The sequence below is a fragment of the Galeopterus variegatus genome, unplaced genomic scaffold, assembly GCF_000696425.1.
Source record: "Galeopterus variegatus unplaced genomic scaffold, G_variegatus-3.0.2 Scaffold309, whole genome shotgun sequence".
NCBI classification, from domain to species: domain Eukaryota; kingdom Metazoa; phylum Chordata; class Mammalia; order Dermoptera; family Cynocephalidae; genus Galeopterus; species Galeopterus variegatus.
In genome coordinates this window covers 360772-380442 of record NW_007726420.1, presented here as the reverse complement: position 1 = coordinate 380442, position 19671 = coordinate 360772, and the positions used below count along the sequence as shown (strand labels likewise).

The following is a 19671-nucleotide window of genomic DNA, read 5'->3' as shown; positions in this document are numbered from 1 at the left end:
AATTTTTTGGGGTTTTTTTTTTTTTTTTTTTTTTTTTTGGTACATGGCATTTACTGCACTCAGGAATCAGGGCCTCTATTCATAGCTGATGTTAAAGAGGGAAATTTTCAAAAATTTTTTATCAGCTCCCAAATTCCCATATCTTTTCCAGTTTCTTCACAAACTCTCTTTCCATCATTATGTCAACTTGCACATAAAATGGAAAGGGTATACAGTTCTTGGTACTTACCTGGTATGAAGTTTTTCTTTTCCAACTTCACTCTTAAAGGACAAAAATCAATTGTTTACTAATGTTAAGAAAATACGCAGTAAATTTATTTTTATTTAGAGTCAAAACAGTCATAAATTCAAATAACTACTTTTTTGGTAGATTGCATGCAACTTTTATGAAAATAATATAGACATAAGGTAAAATATCAATATCAGGATTTGTTTACAGACAAGCAATTTTCTGGGAATATCATAGGATATACTTTTACATCTTTTGCATCTTGGTGATAATACTCATTAATGGCAATGTTACAAAAATCTGAAACTTTTTTCTGAATCATCAAAGGAAGATTGTTCTGTATCATTTGAAAACTTAGTAATACATATATAGCTTATGTTGTAAATCTTAGGACTGTGGTTCTTAATTGAGGGTAATTTACCTGCTGCACAACACATCCTCAGAACATTTGGCAATGACTGGAGACATTTTTGGTTGTCACACTGAGGGGAAGTAGAGGAGTGCTGCTGGCATCTAGTGGGTAAAGACCAGGGATGCTGCTAAATATCCTACAGTGCACAGAGAGCCTCCCACAACAGAGACTTGTCTGACTTGAAATGTCATTTGTGCCAAGTTTGACAAATCCTGTCTTAGGAATAATGAATATGATGTGCTGTTGCTGCTGCTGCTGCTGCTGCTTTTGTTGCTGTTACTGCTACTGCTACTACTACTGTTTATTGAGCACATTATTTTATCAAACACTGTGCTAGATGTTTTACTTATTTTGAATCCTCACAGAAAACCCTGTGTGAAAGACATTGTCCCCATTTTACAGATAAGGAAACCGAGGCTCGATATAGTTAGGCTACTTGCCCAAGGTAACATGGCTACTAAGTGGTTGAATATGAGTTTAATTAGTCTTAATCAAAAGCCTTATGAGCTTCTTCCATTATGATGTACTGCTACTCCGGAAAATATTTGACTACTCCACACTCTATTCATTCTGTAGATAAAAATTACCTCTCCCTATTAGTGATGCCACTTCAGTTCTTGATCATATTAAGTTCAGAGGTAGCACTCTACCTACCAGTATCATCTGACAGTTCATCACTCCTTTCTCCTTGAAACACTGTCTTCATTTGTTTGTCGGTCTCCATACTCATCCCCTAGTTTTCTTCTTGTCTCACTGGCTATTCTTTCTTTGTCTCCTTTGCAGTTTTCCTCCTACCCCACCCTCTTAATTCTGGAATGCTCCAGGCACAGATTTCTTTCCTCTTCTGTTCTCTCCCTTGATGATCTAACCCAGGCTTGTGACTTCAAATATCATTTACATGCTTGCCACTTTCACATGTGTATGCCCAACCCAGACCTCACTTCATTTCTCTACTTGGATTTCTCCCCTCACACACACAGCTCTATTGAAGTATAATTGATACACAGTAACTGCACATATATATAATTTGATGAGTTTTGACATATGTCTAAACCCATGAAACCATCACAACCATCACCAAAATGAACCTATACAAAACTTCCTGTGCTTTTTTGTAATCTGTCCCTCCTCCTTGGCCTAGTCATTCACTGATCTTTCTGTCCCTGTAGATCTGTAGATTAGTTTGTGTTTTTCTAGAATTTTATATAAATGAAATCATACAGTGTGTACTGGGGGTTTTTTGTTTGTTTTTTTGGTCTGGCTTCTTTCACTCAACATAATTATTTTGAATTTCATTCATGTTGTATATCAGTAGTTCATTTTTTTTTATTGCTGAGTGGTATTCTGTTGTATGGGTATATAACAATTTTTTACTCTATTCTGTTGGTGGGCATCTGGGTTGTTTCCAGTTTTTGACTATTAAACTTTGATTAGGTCCATTTTATCAATTTTTTTCTTTTATAACTAAGGCTTTTTGTGTCCTATTTATGAAGTCCTTGTTATAATTTGGACTTTTTGTGTTCTATTTATGAATGCTATAAACATTCATGTACACTTCATTCATGGATATATTTTTTCATTTCTCTTGTACAGTGATATAGTAGGTAATATAGTGATTTAGTAAGTGTACGTTGATAAGAAACTGCCAAAACATTTTCAAAGCAGTTGTACCATTTTACATTCCTAGCAGTAGTGTGAGAGTTCCATTTCCTCAAACTTGGTATGAGCATTTGAAAAAAATTTTAGCTGTTCTATTATATGCGTAATGGTATCTCATTGTAGTTTTAATTTGTACTTCCCTAATGAATAATGATGTTGAACAACTTTTCATATGATTTTTTGCCATTGATATGTCTTTCTTCTTTGGTAAAGTCTTTATTCAAATCATTTGCCTGTGTTTTACTAGGCTGTTTGTCTTATGTGTACCTGAGTTGTAATAGTTCTTTATGTATTCTAGATCCAAGTCTTTTGTGATATATATGAGGGTACTCAAAAAGTTCATGGAAAGATTCATATTTTCACTTAATTCTGTTTTTTCATGAACTTTTTGAAGTACCCTCATATTTTACAAGTGTTTTTTTCTCAGTCTGTGACATTTCCTAACATTGTCTTTTGAAGAGCAAAGTTTAAAATTTTGATTAGGTCCATTTTATTGATTATTTTCTTTTATAATTTGGGGATTTTGTGTCTGTCCTATTTATGAAATCTTTGCCAAATCCAAGACCATTAAGATTTCCTCCTATGTTTTCTTTTAGTTTTATAGTTCTAAGTCTTACAACTAGGTCTGTAGTTCATTTCAGTTTTACACTTAGGTCTATGATCCATTTTGAGTTAGTGAGTCTTTCTGGACATTCTGTTCTCTTCTGTTGATCTATAGGTCTTTTTGCCTTTTTGGCACTGACTCAAGTATTGTAGCTGTACAATAAATCTTGAAATTATGTAGTATAAGTCTTCCAACTTTGCTATTCAGAATTGTTTTTAGTTCTTCAGACTCTCTTAGGTCTTTATATTTGCATACCAACTTTAGAATCAGCTTGTCATTTTCTACATGATTGGGATTCTGTTGACTCTATACATCGATTTGGGGAAAACTGACATCTAAATAATATTGCACCTTTCAGTACAAGTATACGGTGTATCTATTTATTTAGGTCTTCTTTAATTTCTCTCAGCAGTGTTTTGGAGTTTTCAGAGTATAAGTCATGTATATCTTTTGTCAAATTTATCCATTTTGGTTCTGTTGTAAGTGGTACTGTTTTTTAAATTTCAATTTGTAATTGTTCATTGCTGGTATATAGAAATACAATTAATTTTGTATATTGACTTTTATCCTGCAATTTTGCTAAGCTCAATTACTAGTTCTAATAGCTTTTTTGTAGATCCCATAGGATTTTTCACATAAACATGTCATTTGTAAATAGTCTTACTTCTTCTTTTTAAATCTGTATGCCTTTTCTTTCTTTTTCCTGTTTTATGGAACTGACTAGGATCTCCAGTACAATGTTGAATAGAATTGGTGAGAGTGGACATTCTTGCCTCTTTCCTGATCTTATGGGAAAAACATGTGGTCTTTCACCATTAAGTATTGTGTTAGCTGTAAGTTTTTTGTAGATGTTCTTTGTCATCCAGTCTTATGAGTTTTAAATATCATTTATATGTTTACCACTCAGACCTTTCAGCTGATATCTATGCTTGTACTTATCCAGTTGTTTACTTGGTATCTGCACTCGGATTTTTGTAAGGTGTCTCAAATTTAACGTGTGCAAAACTAAACTTCTGATTCTCTCTATGCTTTAGGCTTACTTCTTCCATAATGTTTCCCATTTCACTAAATGGCAATTCCATCCTTACAGTACTTCAGGCCAAAACCTTGGGATCACTCTATTTTTCCCCTTCACACCCTTGTCAATATGTCAGCAAGTCCTGTTTTCTCTATTTTCATAAAAATTATAACCCTTAAGGTCTAAGCCACCTTCATTTCTCACCTTGATTATTGCCTCCTGTCCCATCTCCCTATTTTCCTTGCTTCCTGACAATCTGTTTTCTCTCATCATAGCAGCCAGAGTAATCTTTTTAAAACCAAAGTATTTTTTGTTTAAGTAGTATAGTTTTAAGGCTGAGAAACAGTGAATTGTTTTACTAATACAAGAAATGAGTAACAAATATTTCTTAGAGTTTCTGAAAGATAAAGCCAGCATATTTGGGTATTTAATCAATAATGGAAAACATTTCTTTTCTACTTTTGGCCTTTTTCCCTTTCCTCTACAAATAGACGAGATTATCACTGTCACTGTTATATTGCTTTGCTTTTCCTGTCATCTGCTGGTTTTTTCTATTTCTACACTTCATGAATATTAAAATCTCACATTTAAAAAATAACTTTTTGAGGGATAATGAATAGATTTGATCTTGACTGCCAGATCCATTGGCTTATAACCACTACCTAGAGCAATATGTGGAAAAAGATTTTGATGCTCAGCATATGCTGTGATCAATTAGCTGTGACTGGTATGGGTCTTTAATTAATGGATGAGGGGATGGGAAGTATTACATTTGCCGTCTCTAAATTGAGTTTGTAACATAGGCAGATCTTAACTGATAATTTGCTTTGGCAATTATTGCTTCCATTTTAGTGATCCTTTACATTTCTCTGATGAAGTACATTGAAACAACAAATATTTTAATCTAAAGACTTCTAAGCATTAAGGACAAATAAATACTTTAAAGAATGAATGAAAAATTAAATGTCAAATTCTGATTTTATTACCAAATAGTTTTACAGGATATATATATATGAAAAAAATACTGAAGAATTTGCAGTAACAATCAACAAAGACTATGTGTTTGATAGTGTTTTGAGATATAATTTATTTACAATAAAATTTACTCTTTGAAGTGGTATAGTCCTATGAGTTTGGGCAAAAGTATACAATAGTGTAACCACTACCACATTCAAGATAGACTATTTCTGCCACCCCAGACAGTTTCCTTATGTTGTAATACAAGTTTAACTTAATTTCCAGAGACTGTTAGTGGGAGTGGGGGGGCAGTGGGGATGGCGGATTAAGGGGTACAGTGCACTGCTGTCTATTCTAAGTGAATCAATGTATAGTATACGCATGTATTGAAACAATACGTGTGCCCCACAAATATGTACAAATAAGTGTTAAAAAATTAATTTTGTAAAAAGTTTAGCCCAGAAATGTCCTTGAGAAAATGTGAGTATTTAAATATCCTTTCTTTAGATATCATATTTAAATATATAAAGAATAAAAATTTATTTAAATGGCATTGAAGGTTATTTTAAGGTTGTAACTTTTCATCATAGTTGTGATATTGCTATCAGCCACATTGTTCCAGTGTTGAATTGTTTAAATACCAGGAAAATTATCATTTCTACTTAAGTCTTCAATGAAACTGTACTTTAAAATAACATAGCATCATGCTGAAGTCCTTTATCTTTGAATATTACAGAAGAAAATTCCACAAGACAGAGTGAGGATTTGGGAAGCCAGTTTACAGAAATTTTCATTAAGCAGCAAGAAAATGTCACTCTATTGTTATCTTTATTGGAGGTAAATAGGGAACCTTGATATTTTTCTCATCTTAATAACAAATGTTATTAAATGTTGGATGTTATTGAGGAAGCAACCTATACATAACTTTAAAGGTAGTGAAGTTTGTGGTATCATAGCAAGATATTCACATGCATGTTTCAAGAAATAGAAGAATACTTCATAAAGTTCATGAAAAAATGGAATTAAAAGATAATACAAATATTTCCATGAACTTTTTGAAGACTCTTCTTATTAAAATACTGTCTGCTTCTTAACTTCTTTTTATTTTTACAAAACACTGTTTTATCCCATCAGTAACAATTTAATCAATTTATATTAACTCTATTTTTTTTTATTTGTTTAGTTACTTTTTAAAAATTTTCTAAACTTTCATTTTTTTTACTTGTAGTTTTTGGTACCACTGTTAGTTGAGAAAAATGTTTTTCATGACAATATGAATTACAGATGTTAAATATTTTAAATTCTTATATTGCAGGAGTTTGATTTCCACGTCCGGTGGCCTGGCGTGAAGCTTCTTACTTCTCTTTTAAAACAATTAGGGCCTCAGGTGCAACAAATTATTTTAGTCAGTCCCATGGGTAAGTGACTTATCTTCCTTATATCATTTTGATTAAAAAATGAGGATCTTTTTCCTAAAGAAGGGAGCTAAAATGGTATGTTAGCAAATTGTTAGTAATTGGAATCAGTATTTGTATTTTGGGGCTACCTATATTTTTCACATGGTTATGTGTGTTCTAGGTGTTTCGAGACTGATGGACTTATTAGCAGATTCCAGGGAAGTTATACGTAATGATGTAAGTTAAATTTGAAAAAGAAATCCAAAAATGTGCACTTTTCTTTCTCTCTTTGCAAATAAAATCTTTGTTGACCCTTATTTGGAGTTATAAGAAATTACATTTGGAAAGTTGGAATAATGGTCACTCTTTTAGACCTTTTTAAGTTATATACAAAGCCACATTATTTCTTTGTTTCCTGCCTATACAGTATTTTGAGTTAGACAGACCATTTTGCAATTCAAAATTATTTCTTCCACCCTCTCTGAAAGGTTGTATGAAACCAAAGTCTACCTCCAGAATTCCCTTTTCTTCCTAACAAGTAAAGGAAACGTCCCCAGGCATTGAATTCTGTAAACTAAACAAAGCATCTCATTTGGAATCCTTAGCCTTATCTGATTAAATACATATTTCAAAGGATTTTCCTTAGTAATCTCTATTTAACTATACAGCATGATTTGCTCTAGAGTTATTTTTCATTGTGATTTATTTTTATATTTGCATATAAGTTTGAATATTTTATATTAATGCCATATTTTTTGTTCTTTGAACATTTTTCTCTGTTGTTACCTGCAACATGATCAAAACTCAGTAATACTTTAGATAGCAGTTGGAAAAATCTTCTTAAAATTAAATTCTAGAGCTAAGAGATCACATCAAGCTAATTGAATCTCCGTATTTAAAGAGAGAAGCCCAAGACCCACAGAAACCAAGTGACTTGTTCTTTGTTAGACGTTCATCTATGTAATTGTGGTTCCTGGCCCTGTGCCTTTCTCATCCTAAGTTCTCGTTAATATCATTTGGATCATTCTTAGCCTCACAACTGGTTAGTGGCAAAGCAGAGACAAGACTTAAGCACTTTTGACTTCTAGGCCACGTAGATAGTTTAATGTCATATTTAAAATGTTGTAGTATATATGTCAATATAGTATTATACTATAGTAATGTAACTTATGGGAAGGATATTTTTTATTCTTTAACATTTAAGTGTTATCTTTTAAGAATTGTCTTATTTAAATGGGCATCCATCTATTAGGAATTTTGAGTATCTTTCCTTGACTAAAATATGACTATGTATCTTACACCTAAAGTTTCTGTTGTATTCTTCTCTTGGCCTTCAGTTTAATTAAATGAGAGGATAATATCACACAAACCATTTAGTAAAGAAATTATCTCTCCCTAAATCTCTGTTAATATTACTACCATTTATTTTCATTTTTAGATGTAAAATTGCTCTTTTTTGTGTGTAACTGCATTATCTTGGTTCTTACATCTACTGTTTTCCTTTAGCTCTCTACCCTTTTTTCAGTTTCTCACCTATTTTCCTCAATTTGTATTTGAGACAGATAAAATGATTCTCTGTTTATGTTGGTATTCATTAATTTTGCCATTAGGAATTAAGTTCAGTTTTTGTTATAATATCTAGATTCATATCTTATAGCCCTATTTTCTTTGTTTTCAATAAAGCAATTCAAGAAGATCAGGGGGGAGAAAAACTAACATGTATTGAGAACTTAAAATATAGTAGGTTCTATAGAAGTTATTTTATTTCCTTCAGTCTTTATACAAACCCTGTGACAAAGGTATTAGTATCTTGTTTTACACATCAGTATTCTGAGATTCAGAATTTATGTAATTTGCTTTTGTGCAGCTAATAAGTAGGGCAACCACTTTTTAACCCTACTTCATCTAACTCAGAACCCCAGTGTTCTTCCTTCAGAGCCCACTGTATTCTTCCTTCCCTCTGTTAGCAGTTGAAGTTCAGGGTGGCAGCATTCAGTAGGAGAATTTGACATCTAGAATTAACCACTTTTGTCTTTGTCTCTCATCTTAGTGTTGAGACTTGATAGTCAGAGAAATGAGTGGAACAAGCCCAATAAGGCCCTGGGCAGTTTTTGTCTTATGTGAATACTTACCTGCCCAGTACTGATTGCCAACAGCTAATGTGCCTCTGTGCGACTTTTGAACTTGTTATTTGCTATTTCTCTTTCTCTGAAGTAATATCTGCGTTTTTCATAAAGTATTTGCTGTCTGTTTGACCATCGTGGTATTGTTAGGCACCTAAGGGCTCATTAAATACTTGTTTGATATTGAAATAAGCAGAAATGAGTAACAGTGAATTTTTTAAACGATAAAGAGGTTGCAAAATATATAAACTAAATCCAGCTTAACAGGAGCTGAGAAAAACTAAAAGTCAGAGGCAGATAATACTATAAATTCTCTCATGATGGATATGCTGTTCGTGAATATGATTTTCATCTTTCTTTTTTCTGTTGACTTAGAATCAAGTTTAAGGAGCCCAGATATTTACAGAGTTTCTGAACTTTCTCTGCTAGAATGTAGTGGTGTTTGATGATTTGTATTAAAATCACAGCCTATCCATTATTACTGATGTGAAGCAAGTACAGTGGCATTCCTGAGACAGATGAAATCATGCTTAGCTCTCTTAAACCACATGAAAACTATGGAGTGATTGATGAATATGAGATAATTGTTGAATATTTATATCATACAATGGGAAGAGAACTGAATTTAGGAATTGTTAGACATGGATTCTAGTCTAGACTCTTTTCCTTTGAGATTTGTAATCTTAAGGTGGCAGATTGCTTAACTTCTCTGTCCTTGTTTTCCCAATGTGAGGGGTACTTTAAAACGCTTATGGAAAAATAGAATTAAAAGATAAGATGAATCTTTTTATAAACTTTTTGAAATACCCTCATATATGAAGTAAAGGGGTTGGGCTTGTGAAATTCCTGCCAATTCTAAAATTCTATGATTTTTAAAGTAATTTTAAAATGTCTTGGAAATATTGTACTCTTCTAAACATTATCTTTCTTCTCCATAAGGGTGTCTTACTACTACAGGCACTAACAAGAAGTAATGGAGCAATCCAGAAAATTGTTGCTTTTGAAAATGCTTTTGAGAGACTGCTAGACATTATTACAGAGGAAGGGAACAGTGACGGAGGTATAGTATGAAGAGACTAAAGAAATTCCCTTTGTACCTACTAAATTGTTAGGTTCTAGGGAATATGATTGTAGGAAGAAATGGGGACTCATATTTTACTTTATATTCTTTTTTTTTCCCATTCAGTGTGGTGTGTTGAGTATAGATTTTTTAAAATTTATTCTGTTTGGTATTTGCTAGGCTTCTGCGGTCTAGATTGGTATCTTTTATCATTTCCGGAAAATCTCACCTACACCTCGTCAAATACTGTTCTGCCACATTTTCTCTTTCTGAAGGCATAAATGAAGATGCAAGTCTTCTTGTAGATTTGGTGATAGGGAGTTGAGCTGAAGGCAGAGTCATATGCTGAGAGTGAAGGGGGTGCACAAAGAGAATTAATGGAGAAAGAAATAGTCTTTTGGAGAATAGGAGAGGTAGTTGACTACTGTAATTAGGAAGATTTCCAGTCAGGATACAGGCCCCATAGAGAGTGCTCACTGCAGATTGCTTGATTATGTGATGTCTCTTCCCCCTAGCAGTACACAGCTACCCAGGTGCAGATGTAGAAAAAACATCAGGGAGTTTTTCACAGGGTGAGGCCTTTTCCAGGAAGGTACTATGAAAAGACAATGAGAGGAGAGAACTTAGCATATTACCTATAGAGCAGAAGGAATGAAGATCTATAAAAGCTAGTTAAGGGGCCGGCCCGGTGGCGCACTGCTATAGTGCGCCGCTTGGGAAGCGCGGCGGCGCTCCCGCCGAGGGTTCAGATCCCACATACAGACCGGTTCCCGCTCACTGGCTGAGCGAGGCGCAGGGGCAACGCCGAGGGTTGCGATCCCGTTGCTGGTCCCAGTCCGGTACGGGGGCGACACTGAGGGTTGCGATCCGTTGCCGGACACGGAAAAAGACAAAAAAGGAAAAAAAAAAAAAAAAAGCTAGTTAAGGAAGGAAGTAAAGACAGAAGCATTTCTAAAAAGGGAGAAAGGTGTCCAGTTGATGGGTTGAAAGTCTCAGGGAAGTCAGAGAACAAATATGTTGAGAATACTTGAGCCAGAAAGATAGGAGATTTTAGTAAGAAAGTGAGGATTGTCACCAAGGTTGAAGCCAAAGAACTGAGAGGTACAGGTGTTAGATGAGTTTTTGTTAAAATTAAAATCAATAGTCATAGCAGAACTTAGAGAAAGAAGGCTTTGAGCAAGATGCCACTGATATCTTCAGTGAACAAAGAGTAGTGACCACGAATTTGTTACATAACTGCAGTGAGGAGTGGTAAGAGATGGTGCAGCCATATAGCCTGAGCCTCAAGGAAACAGGAGTTTTTATATAAGAAGGCAGAGGAACTGTGGGCTCTGGAAAGTACACTGGGCTGGGGGGATCATAGATTCAACATCCTGACTCTAAGGTACATGGAACTGAGAGCATGAGCTGCCTTTCCTTGAGAACGTTACAGGGTAAAGCGGATTGTTTAAAGAAAAGGAGCATTTCAAGAAGTAAATGAGAGCATAGTGAGTTTTATTAACCAATATTTTAGAGTTTAAGATAGCATGATACAAGGGTTTGAAAGGAGAGAGAGAGGAAACACTGTAAGTTGAAAAAACGGGAGAACATAGATGACCAGAGAGGTATATGTTTTGGGAGATGTTTGAGAGAAATGGGGTTTAAGGCAGGGTGGAATTAGTTTTCCACATTACTAAGACAAGTTCCAGTGGCTCTTTCTAAACGACAGTGGCCCTCAGGCTCTAGGATTCACTGGATGCACACTGGAAGGAAGGACTTCCAGTTGTAGTGAGGGCTTTGGCATTCTCTTTCCTCCTGAGCCTTCCTATGGTGCTAATAGCAGACTTCATTTAATGGAGATTTGGGTCCTGCCTAAGAGGCAGATATAGTGGTTCCTCTTCATGAGGTGAGGATCCGCATGTTTCAGCAATATGATGTAAGGAAGTCTCTAATCTTGAGAGTTCAGGACTGATTAACTCAGGAATTCTTAAAAAGTGTTTGAAATGTGTACCTTATACATTTTATTTTTAAGTTAAATGTAATAAAATAAAGATGTACATTATGTACCAATCTTTTGAATTGGGGCCAGAACTTTTTCTTAGAGTATGAGTCTGCTGATTGGAGTTTTTCATCATTTTACTTAAAGGCGTCACACCTATAAGGCATCAAGTAAGATTTACATTTTGATTCTTTTAAAATGGAGTATAGGATCTTTCTGGGTTTTCACAATTACTTTCCTTATCTTTTAGAATTGTATTATTCATACTTTACAGCTGTTTTTAATGACTTGTTTTCACTGAATTTTACCAGAGACTTAAATTTAGTTTTTATAAAAATAACTGTTTTTAGGGCTGGCCCGGTGGTGCACTGCTACAGTGCGCCACTTGGGAGCACGGCGGCGCTCCCGCCGAGGGTTCGGATCCCACATGCAGACCGGCTGCTCACTGGCTGAGCGAGGTGTGGACGCAACACCGAGGGTTGCGATTCTGTTGCCGGTCCCGGTCCGGTACAGGCGCGACACTGAGGGTTGCGATCCGTTGCCGGTCACGAAAAAAGACAAAAAGGAAAAAAAATAAAAAATAAAAAATAACTGTTTTTATACTCATTATTGGCAGCTTACATACTATTTAATTAAATCAGTGCCAATAGCATGGAAGATTTGTGAACAAAAACAATTGACTCTTACATATAATACCAAAAGCATGATCTATGAAAGAAAAAAATTAATAAATGGGACTTCATTAAAATTGAAAACTTGTGCTCTGCAAGAGTTGCTATTAAGAGAATGAAAAGACAGGCCACAGACTGGGAGGAAATATTTGCAAAACCCTAATCTGAAAAAGGATTTGGTCCAAAATATACCAAGAACTCTTAAAACTCAACAAGGAAAATACAAACAATCCAATTACAAAATGGGCCAAAGATCTGAACAGACACCTCACCAAAGATACACAGATGCAAATAAGCTTAGGAAAAGATGCTTAATTAGCATCATATGTCATTAGGGGACTGCAAATTAAAACTGAGATATCACTACACACCTGTTAGATGGCAAAATTCCAAAGCACTCACCACACCAAATGCTGGCACAGATGTGGAACAAAAGAAACTCTTAGTTATTGATGGTAGGAATGCTAAATGGTACAGCCACTTTGGAAGACAGTTTGGCAGTTTCTGTATACAGAGCTAACCATAGTGTTATATGATCCAACAGTCATGCTCCTTAGCATTTACTTAAGTTAGTTTAAAACTTACGTCCATGCAGAAACCTGCTCATGAATGTTTACAGCAGCTTTATTCATAATTGCCAAAACTTGGAAGCAACCAAGATGTCCTTCAGTGGGTGAAAGGATAAGCAAACTGTAGTATATCCATACCATAGAATATTATTTAACAACAACAAAAAAATGTTACCAAAGCACAAAAAGACATGGAGGACTTTAAATGTATATTGCTTAGTGAAATAAGGTAGTCTGAAAAGGTTACATATTCGTGATTTCAACTGTTTGACATTCTGGAAAAGGCAAAACTATAGAAACAGTAAAAGATGAGTGGTTACCAGGGATTTGGGCGTGGAAGGGATGAATAGGAAGAAGCCATGAAGAGGTGAAGCACAAGGCATTTTTAGGGCAGTGAAACTATTCTGTATAATACTATAAGGGTGGATACAGGAGATTTTACATTTGTTAAAACTCATGGAACTTCACAGTGTAAAAATTAAACCTCATGTAAAGTATGGACTTTAATGAATAATAGTATATCAGTATTTGTTCATCAATTGTAACATGTGGCACACTAATGGAAGATAGTAATAATACAGGAAACTGGGAGGGGGAGAGTATGGAAACTTTATTTGCACTCACTTTTTCTCTAAGCCTAAAACTGCTCTAAAAATTAGAGTCTATGAATTTTTTAAAAAGTAGTTGATTGTTGTGAACATACAGCTCAGCTAGTTAGGAGCAAAAGGTTGGCTGTTCCAGAGGAGCCTACCAGCCATGAGCATCTAGCAGCAGTCAGTGTGCTTTGCAGGGGAAACAGAGATCACTGGTTAATCTAGCACGTGGTAAAGGAGAGATCAGTTGGAGAGTTTGCACTGTGATAATAGCAGAAGCTGAAGCATTGATGGAACTTCCCTGAGAGTGGAATGTTGTAAGCAGAGAAAAGGGGAAAGAATGAAACAGTGGAAAACAGGAACTATGAAACATAGCCTGAGGAGTGGCCAGAGATCTGTAAGGAAAACTGGGAGACAGTAGTGTTTTAGTAACCAAGGGAAGTTTCATGGAAGAGACATAGAGACAACAATGTCAAGTGCCTCTTCGAGATCAGATAAGGTATAATTGATTCATTCAACAAATACTTAATAGTTGGCTACTATGAATATACCTGATACTGTGTCTCTGTTACCTGATACTGTGTCTCTGTTACCTGATACTGTATCTCTGTCTCTGCTGAGGATACAGAGATAATTAGGGTGTTCACAAATTCCTGTGTTCATAAATCCCTGTGTTCATGAATTATGATCTGGTAGAGAAGACAGACACTACCTAAAAATAAAAGGAACAGGCTATTGTAAAAGCTTGTAGCTGGTGACCCAACCTAGCACTTTCATCTTGGTAATCATTCCTGAAAAAATGTTTGAGCTGGGATTTGAAGAAAAACTGGAAGTTACTGAAGTAAGGGCATAGTTGAACCTTGAAGTCAAGAGATCATTGGGAACCTGAGAAAGAACATGCAGATTGTGGCAAACAGCCTGTTCTGTGGCCATCAGGAGTCAGGACAGGCTGTTTGCCTTGCCATAGGGAGGAGACGCTAGCATGGAGATTTATCCTTTTTAAAATGTTTGGGGATTGAATTTTTCTTCAGGTTTTACCAGTTTTAACACGTCGATTATACATTCTTTCCCCAGGGATAGTAGTTGAAGATTGTTTGATTTTGCTCCAAAACTTGTTAAAAAACAACAATTCCAATCAAAATTTTTTTAAAGAAGGCTCATATATTCAACGAATGAAACCTTGGTTTGAAGTTGGAGATGATAATTCTGGCTGGTCTGCACAGAAAGTGACCAATCTACATCTAATGCTACAGGTATACTGTCTTTAGATATAAACAAAAGAATTTTGATAGCCACAAGAAATTTTGACAGTGATCATTTCAAAGAAAAGAAAATAAATTGTGTTTGAGAAATCCAGGAAATTCAGTTGTTTTTAGGCGGGCTTAAAAAAAAAGCCTTTTAATATGGAAATTTGAGTTATACTCAGAGGTAGAAATCTCCTCCACCCACCCATCACTCAGCTTCGATAATTATTAGAATCTGGCCATTTTGTTTCATCTTTTATTCTTCTTTCTTGCCCTACTGTGTTATTTTCAAGACATATGGTTTTCTGATGGGTTTCACATTAGAGAATAATAGGTTAGATTGTTGATACGACTTTTTTTTAAATCTCCTTTCTTCCAATAGGGCTCTGATATAATAAATTTTAATATTCAAAATATTAAGTTCAACAAATAAATTTATTCAGTAAACATTTAATGAGTGCCAGGCATTGGATGCTAGGAAATGAGTGATAATGTCCCTGCCCCAAAGACTGATAAGCCTGAGTTTTAAGTCCAATGCTAGTTAAATTGACCAGTCACCTGTGATTTTATTTTAGCTTTATGGTAAAAGCTTAGTGTTGATAGTAAAAGTGAGGAAAGTAGGATCTCAAATGATTTCTGCATCAGAGAAAATTTTGAAGTTCTTTGAAGTATTTTACTTATTTACTTATTCAATTCTCCTTCTCCAAACCCTTAAGTTTATATCAGCCACCTAACTTATCAACTCTGTAGTGATTCTTGTGGGTCTTTGAATGTCTCTAATTGTGCCTGTGTCTCTAAAGTTGTGGACCTCAAAACTAACCTCCCTACTAATTAGTGTCTGAATATTGTTTCATGCCCTGAGAGCTGCCTACATAGGACTGATTGATAATTAGAGTGACCATATGCCCCAGTCTGCCAGCACAGTATTCATTTTGTAATTACTAATAGCGTCCTTTTCCACTTCAAAAGTGTCCTAGTTTGGATTAAGGATTATGTAGTTACCCTGTTTAGAATATGCCTAAAAACTGTTATGAAAGTATTTTGCAGGAGAACATTGTCACAGAGTCCTTTCTAATTTATACTCCCAACTTCATCAATTATCTTTTCACATGTCATACATTTCAAGAATTTATTAGCTTTTTATATTTTAGAAAATGTCACCAAGTGGTAAGATTGGTATCGTTGTTCAACACCACTTTCTTAATAAAGGAAATTCCTCTAGAAAAGTAATTTTCAAAATGTGATTAGAGAGAGTGAGGGGATCTGATGAAGTGCAAAAACTTATATATTTCCTGCCACACAGTGAAAATTTAAACTGCTTGAGGAGACTACTCATGTTTTATGGTTTAGGGTACCATGTAAAGAATTATTTTGAAGAAAGTGTCACTGTACTGTTTCACTCCCCAAAAATTTTTTTTTAACTTTAATTTATTTAATAAACACAAGCATACATTTTCCTTGTAAAAAAGAACATTTTAAATAAGGCCAAAGCTCCCTTCAATCATTCCTGCAGATGCAGATACCCTTCTTTCTGAAGGTAATGGAGGTAACCACTGAGATTAGTTTGGTACCCATCTTTCCAGAGTTTTTTCTGTGCCTTTTTTTAAAATTTATTTTTTATTAGTATATTCATTGTTACAAATCGTACTTATTCATTATGTCCCTCATCCAGTCTCCCCCCTCCTCCCCTCTCTCTCCCACTTCCCCTCTAATAACCATAGGTTTGTTATCTCCATCTGATAGATTAACTGTTCCTCTGTTGGTTTGTGGCCTAGATGATCTGTCCAGTACTGAGACAGGTGTGATCAAGTCCTTCTCTATTATCGTAAATCAGATATTATTAGTAAATCAGATACTATTGTAAATCAGGAGTGTGTTTTGTGGAGAGAGAGGACCTCTTTTGTTTGTTTTTGTGTTTTTGGTCTCCACTGGTGCCTCTCCTTGTGTCAACGCAGTTGAGAATCTGGTGTGCCATCTGTATGGTGGCTGTAACTGCTGCTATACAGACTAGCTGCTTTTGCAGAAGCCATGGCAATTGCAGTGGCTATGGTGGGCTACCTGTGTGGAAATGGTGTTTTTGGTGTGCTGTTTTCCTGGTTGCAGCTGGGTTCAGCTTCCCCTAGCTCCATGCCTCAGGATCCCGGTGAGGCCCCAGAGCAGCAGCGGCAGCTTACCTAGTTGTGGCTTGGTCCAAAAAATTTTTAAATAGAGTATAGCATATAAACAGAAAAATACAGTCTTCTAGTTATATGAGTTGTTTCTTTAAGTATTCTGTACCTTAAAAAGTGAACAAACTAGCTTTTTCTCACTTAGTAAGGCTTTTCTCTTTTATACTAGTTTTTGTTTTTGTTTGTGGCAGCTGGCTGGTAGGGGGATCTGAACCCTTGACCTTGGTGTTTATAACACCATGCTCTAACCAGATTAGCTAATTGGCCAGCCTTTTTATACTAGTCTTGAAAACCATAAACTCCAAAGCAAAGGAACTGAGTTTAATTCATTTAAATATATTCTCCTTCTGAAGGATTGAGTCATTGATGTATTCATGACTTCACAGGCCACAGGTTATCTGCTATTCAACCAGTTAGCATAGTCTTTCATGGTAGCTTTATTTAGGGTTGTTTGTATTGCAAGTTCTCTATTATACACCAAATGAGAATGTATCATTATTCTCCTGTTTGGATGTATGCATTATAATTGGATTATTCGTCATCACTGTTATTATGATGAAATTCTAAGCTACTAAAAACTGAAATTGGGGCCGGCCCGGTGGCACAATGCTACAGTGCGCCGCTTGGGAGCGCGGTAGCGCTCCCGCCGAGGGTTCGGATCCCACATACAGACCGGCCGCTCACTGGCTGAGCGAGGTGCGGGCGCGACACCGAGGGTTGCGATCCCGTAGCCGGTCCCAGTCCGGTACGGGCGCGACACTGAGGGTTGCAATCCGTTGCCGGTCACGAAAAAAGACAGAAAGGGAAAAAAAAAAAAACTGAAATTGATCTACTTGGAGATTTTTCATTCAAAATTTGCAGATTAAATTCAGGTAGAACATCTTTTGAGTAGATTTTTAGTCATAAAATATTTTACTTTTTTTACAGAACTGTAGTTTTATGACTAATTCTACTTCCTGTCCCTTCTATGCCATGTTTTTTGGACAAATACTGCCAGTGACTCTCAGAGAGCTTATTACCTTATGAGATAATTCTTTTCATTAAAACTTAATGTGTATAAGTCAAAATTTGTCTTGATAAAACTTCTATAAATTTCTCCTAGTTTTGCTCTCTGGAGCAATACAAATCCATTCCTTGTGATAATATTTTACATATTTGAGTGTTTTTATTAGATCTTCCCTTATCTTCTTATCCTCATAAGTACTCCCTCTTCACCGTCCTTCCTACTTCTCTGTCATCCAGAAATTTGGTAATTATTTTTTCTTTATTTACATCATCAATAAAGATACTCAACTGTTATTAGATGATAGTAAAGTATTAATGATTTTGTTAGGTGTAATAATGGCATGATGATTGTGTTTTTAAATATCCTTATCAGTTGGAGATGCATACAGAATTATTTATGGGAGAAATATGATATATTGCATGGTTTTTGCTTTAAGTACTTAAAAAAAAGTAGTAAGGGTAGGAGGAAAATTAAAAAACAAAACAAAACATAAGTCTGACTAGAAAAGTCTAAGGATTGTAACCATGTAATCCTAAAGCCTCCCTTTAGTGACATCAATTTATTAATCAACTCTCCTTGAAAATACCAGTTAAGCCAGATATGGAAACATCTAAATAATTTATTTCTTCATTATTCACTGATTTAACTACTGGTTGAGGTTTTTCTCACCAGAAATAAAAATGCCACGTTTTAAACCTATTTTATTTTTTTATTTAGCTTCTGCCCCACAAAAATGTCCCCTTTCTTAGTGAAGTCATAATCTATGTTAAACACCAGCTGTAGTAATAAAATTGTTTTATAAGTCTACTCTGTTGTATCATTGATTACTTTTGTGTATCTGATATAAAATAATGGATAACATTTGTATAGCTGTTTTTCATTAACAAAGTATTATCATAAATATCCCATTTGATCTTGATATATAAGATTTTGTATATACATATACATGTAACTCTAGATTTTAAATGCAAGATACGTATAAAATTAATTTGGAGATGTAACTGTGCTAAATAGCTATTTGAGATGACTTTTTTCATGTTTCTGAAATTTCATATTGAAGTTCAGGGTAATCATAGAATCATAGGGATTTAATTGACATTAACTATTGTAGCCAACCCCTTGCCTAATACACAAATCTTCTACCATGTCTCCAGTTGTTAGTTTTAGCCTCTCTTTAAATATTTCCGGTTTAAGTGGAATTAATCACACCTCAGGCCATTCTGTTTTCAGACCTGCTCTATTATCAGGTAGTTCATCCTTACTTTGATAAGAAATCTACCACCCTATAACTTATTCATTTGTTCATTTATTGAAAATATGTACAGTTGTAAATACTGTGCTTATTGTTTTGGATACAAAAATGACCAAAGCAGTTTCTGTTCTCTGGGAGTTCACAATCACCTGAAGGAGACAACCTTAAGCATAATGTAATATGTATTAGAACAGAACTGTTGCCATGGGTGAAAGAAGTGGTATCTAGACCTGGCTGAGCAGGTGAGGGAATGCTTCATACAGATTTTCTTGTTCACATAGATCAGATTTGCCTCAAGCCTTTCAAGGATAAATTTTGTTTCCTCTTTCTTTCACAGCTTGTGCGTGTACTGGTATCTCCCACCAACCCTCCTGGTGCTACCAGTAGCTGCCAGAAGGCTATGTTCCAGTGTGGGTTACTGCAGCAGCTTTGCACTATCCTAATGGCTACTGGAGTTCCTGCTGATATCCTGACTGAGGTAAACCAGATTACGTCTAAGGCTACTCTGTAGAAATTGAAATCAGGATACTAGGAAGAATTAGATATTAGCTAAAGGAAAAACAGTAATTAACCATTTTTATATATTAAATTCCTTACTGATCTTACTAACATATAATTAGCCTAATAATGACAGTATCAATTCTAAAAGGTATACTCATTCCTCAAGTTTCGTATATTAGTAGTGTTAAAGCTTAGCAGATCCATCCAGAAAGGTTTCTTATTAATTTTAT

The 19671-nt window shown here is 35.1% G+C and overlaps 1 protein-coding gene across 1 annotated transcript in view; it reads left to right on the top strand.

The window, feature by feature from the left end:
• Positions 1-19671, top strand: part of USO1 (USO1 vesicle transport factor) — a 70086-nt gene that overhangs the window by 28539 nt on the left and 21876 nt on the right. The window contains exons 5-10 of the mRNA XM_008567299.1: positions 5616-5716; positions 6195-6297; positions 6458-6513; positions 9339-9459; positions 14345-14523; positions 19278-19418. Of these exons, the coding sequence (XP_008565521.1) occupies positions 5616-5716; positions 6195-6297; positions 6458-6513; positions 9339-9459; positions 14345-14523; positions 19278-19418 (701 nt within the window). The remainder of the gene's footprint in view (positions 1-5615; positions 5717-6194; positions 6298-6457; positions 6514-9338; positions 9460-14344; positions 14524-19277; positions 19419-19671) is intronic.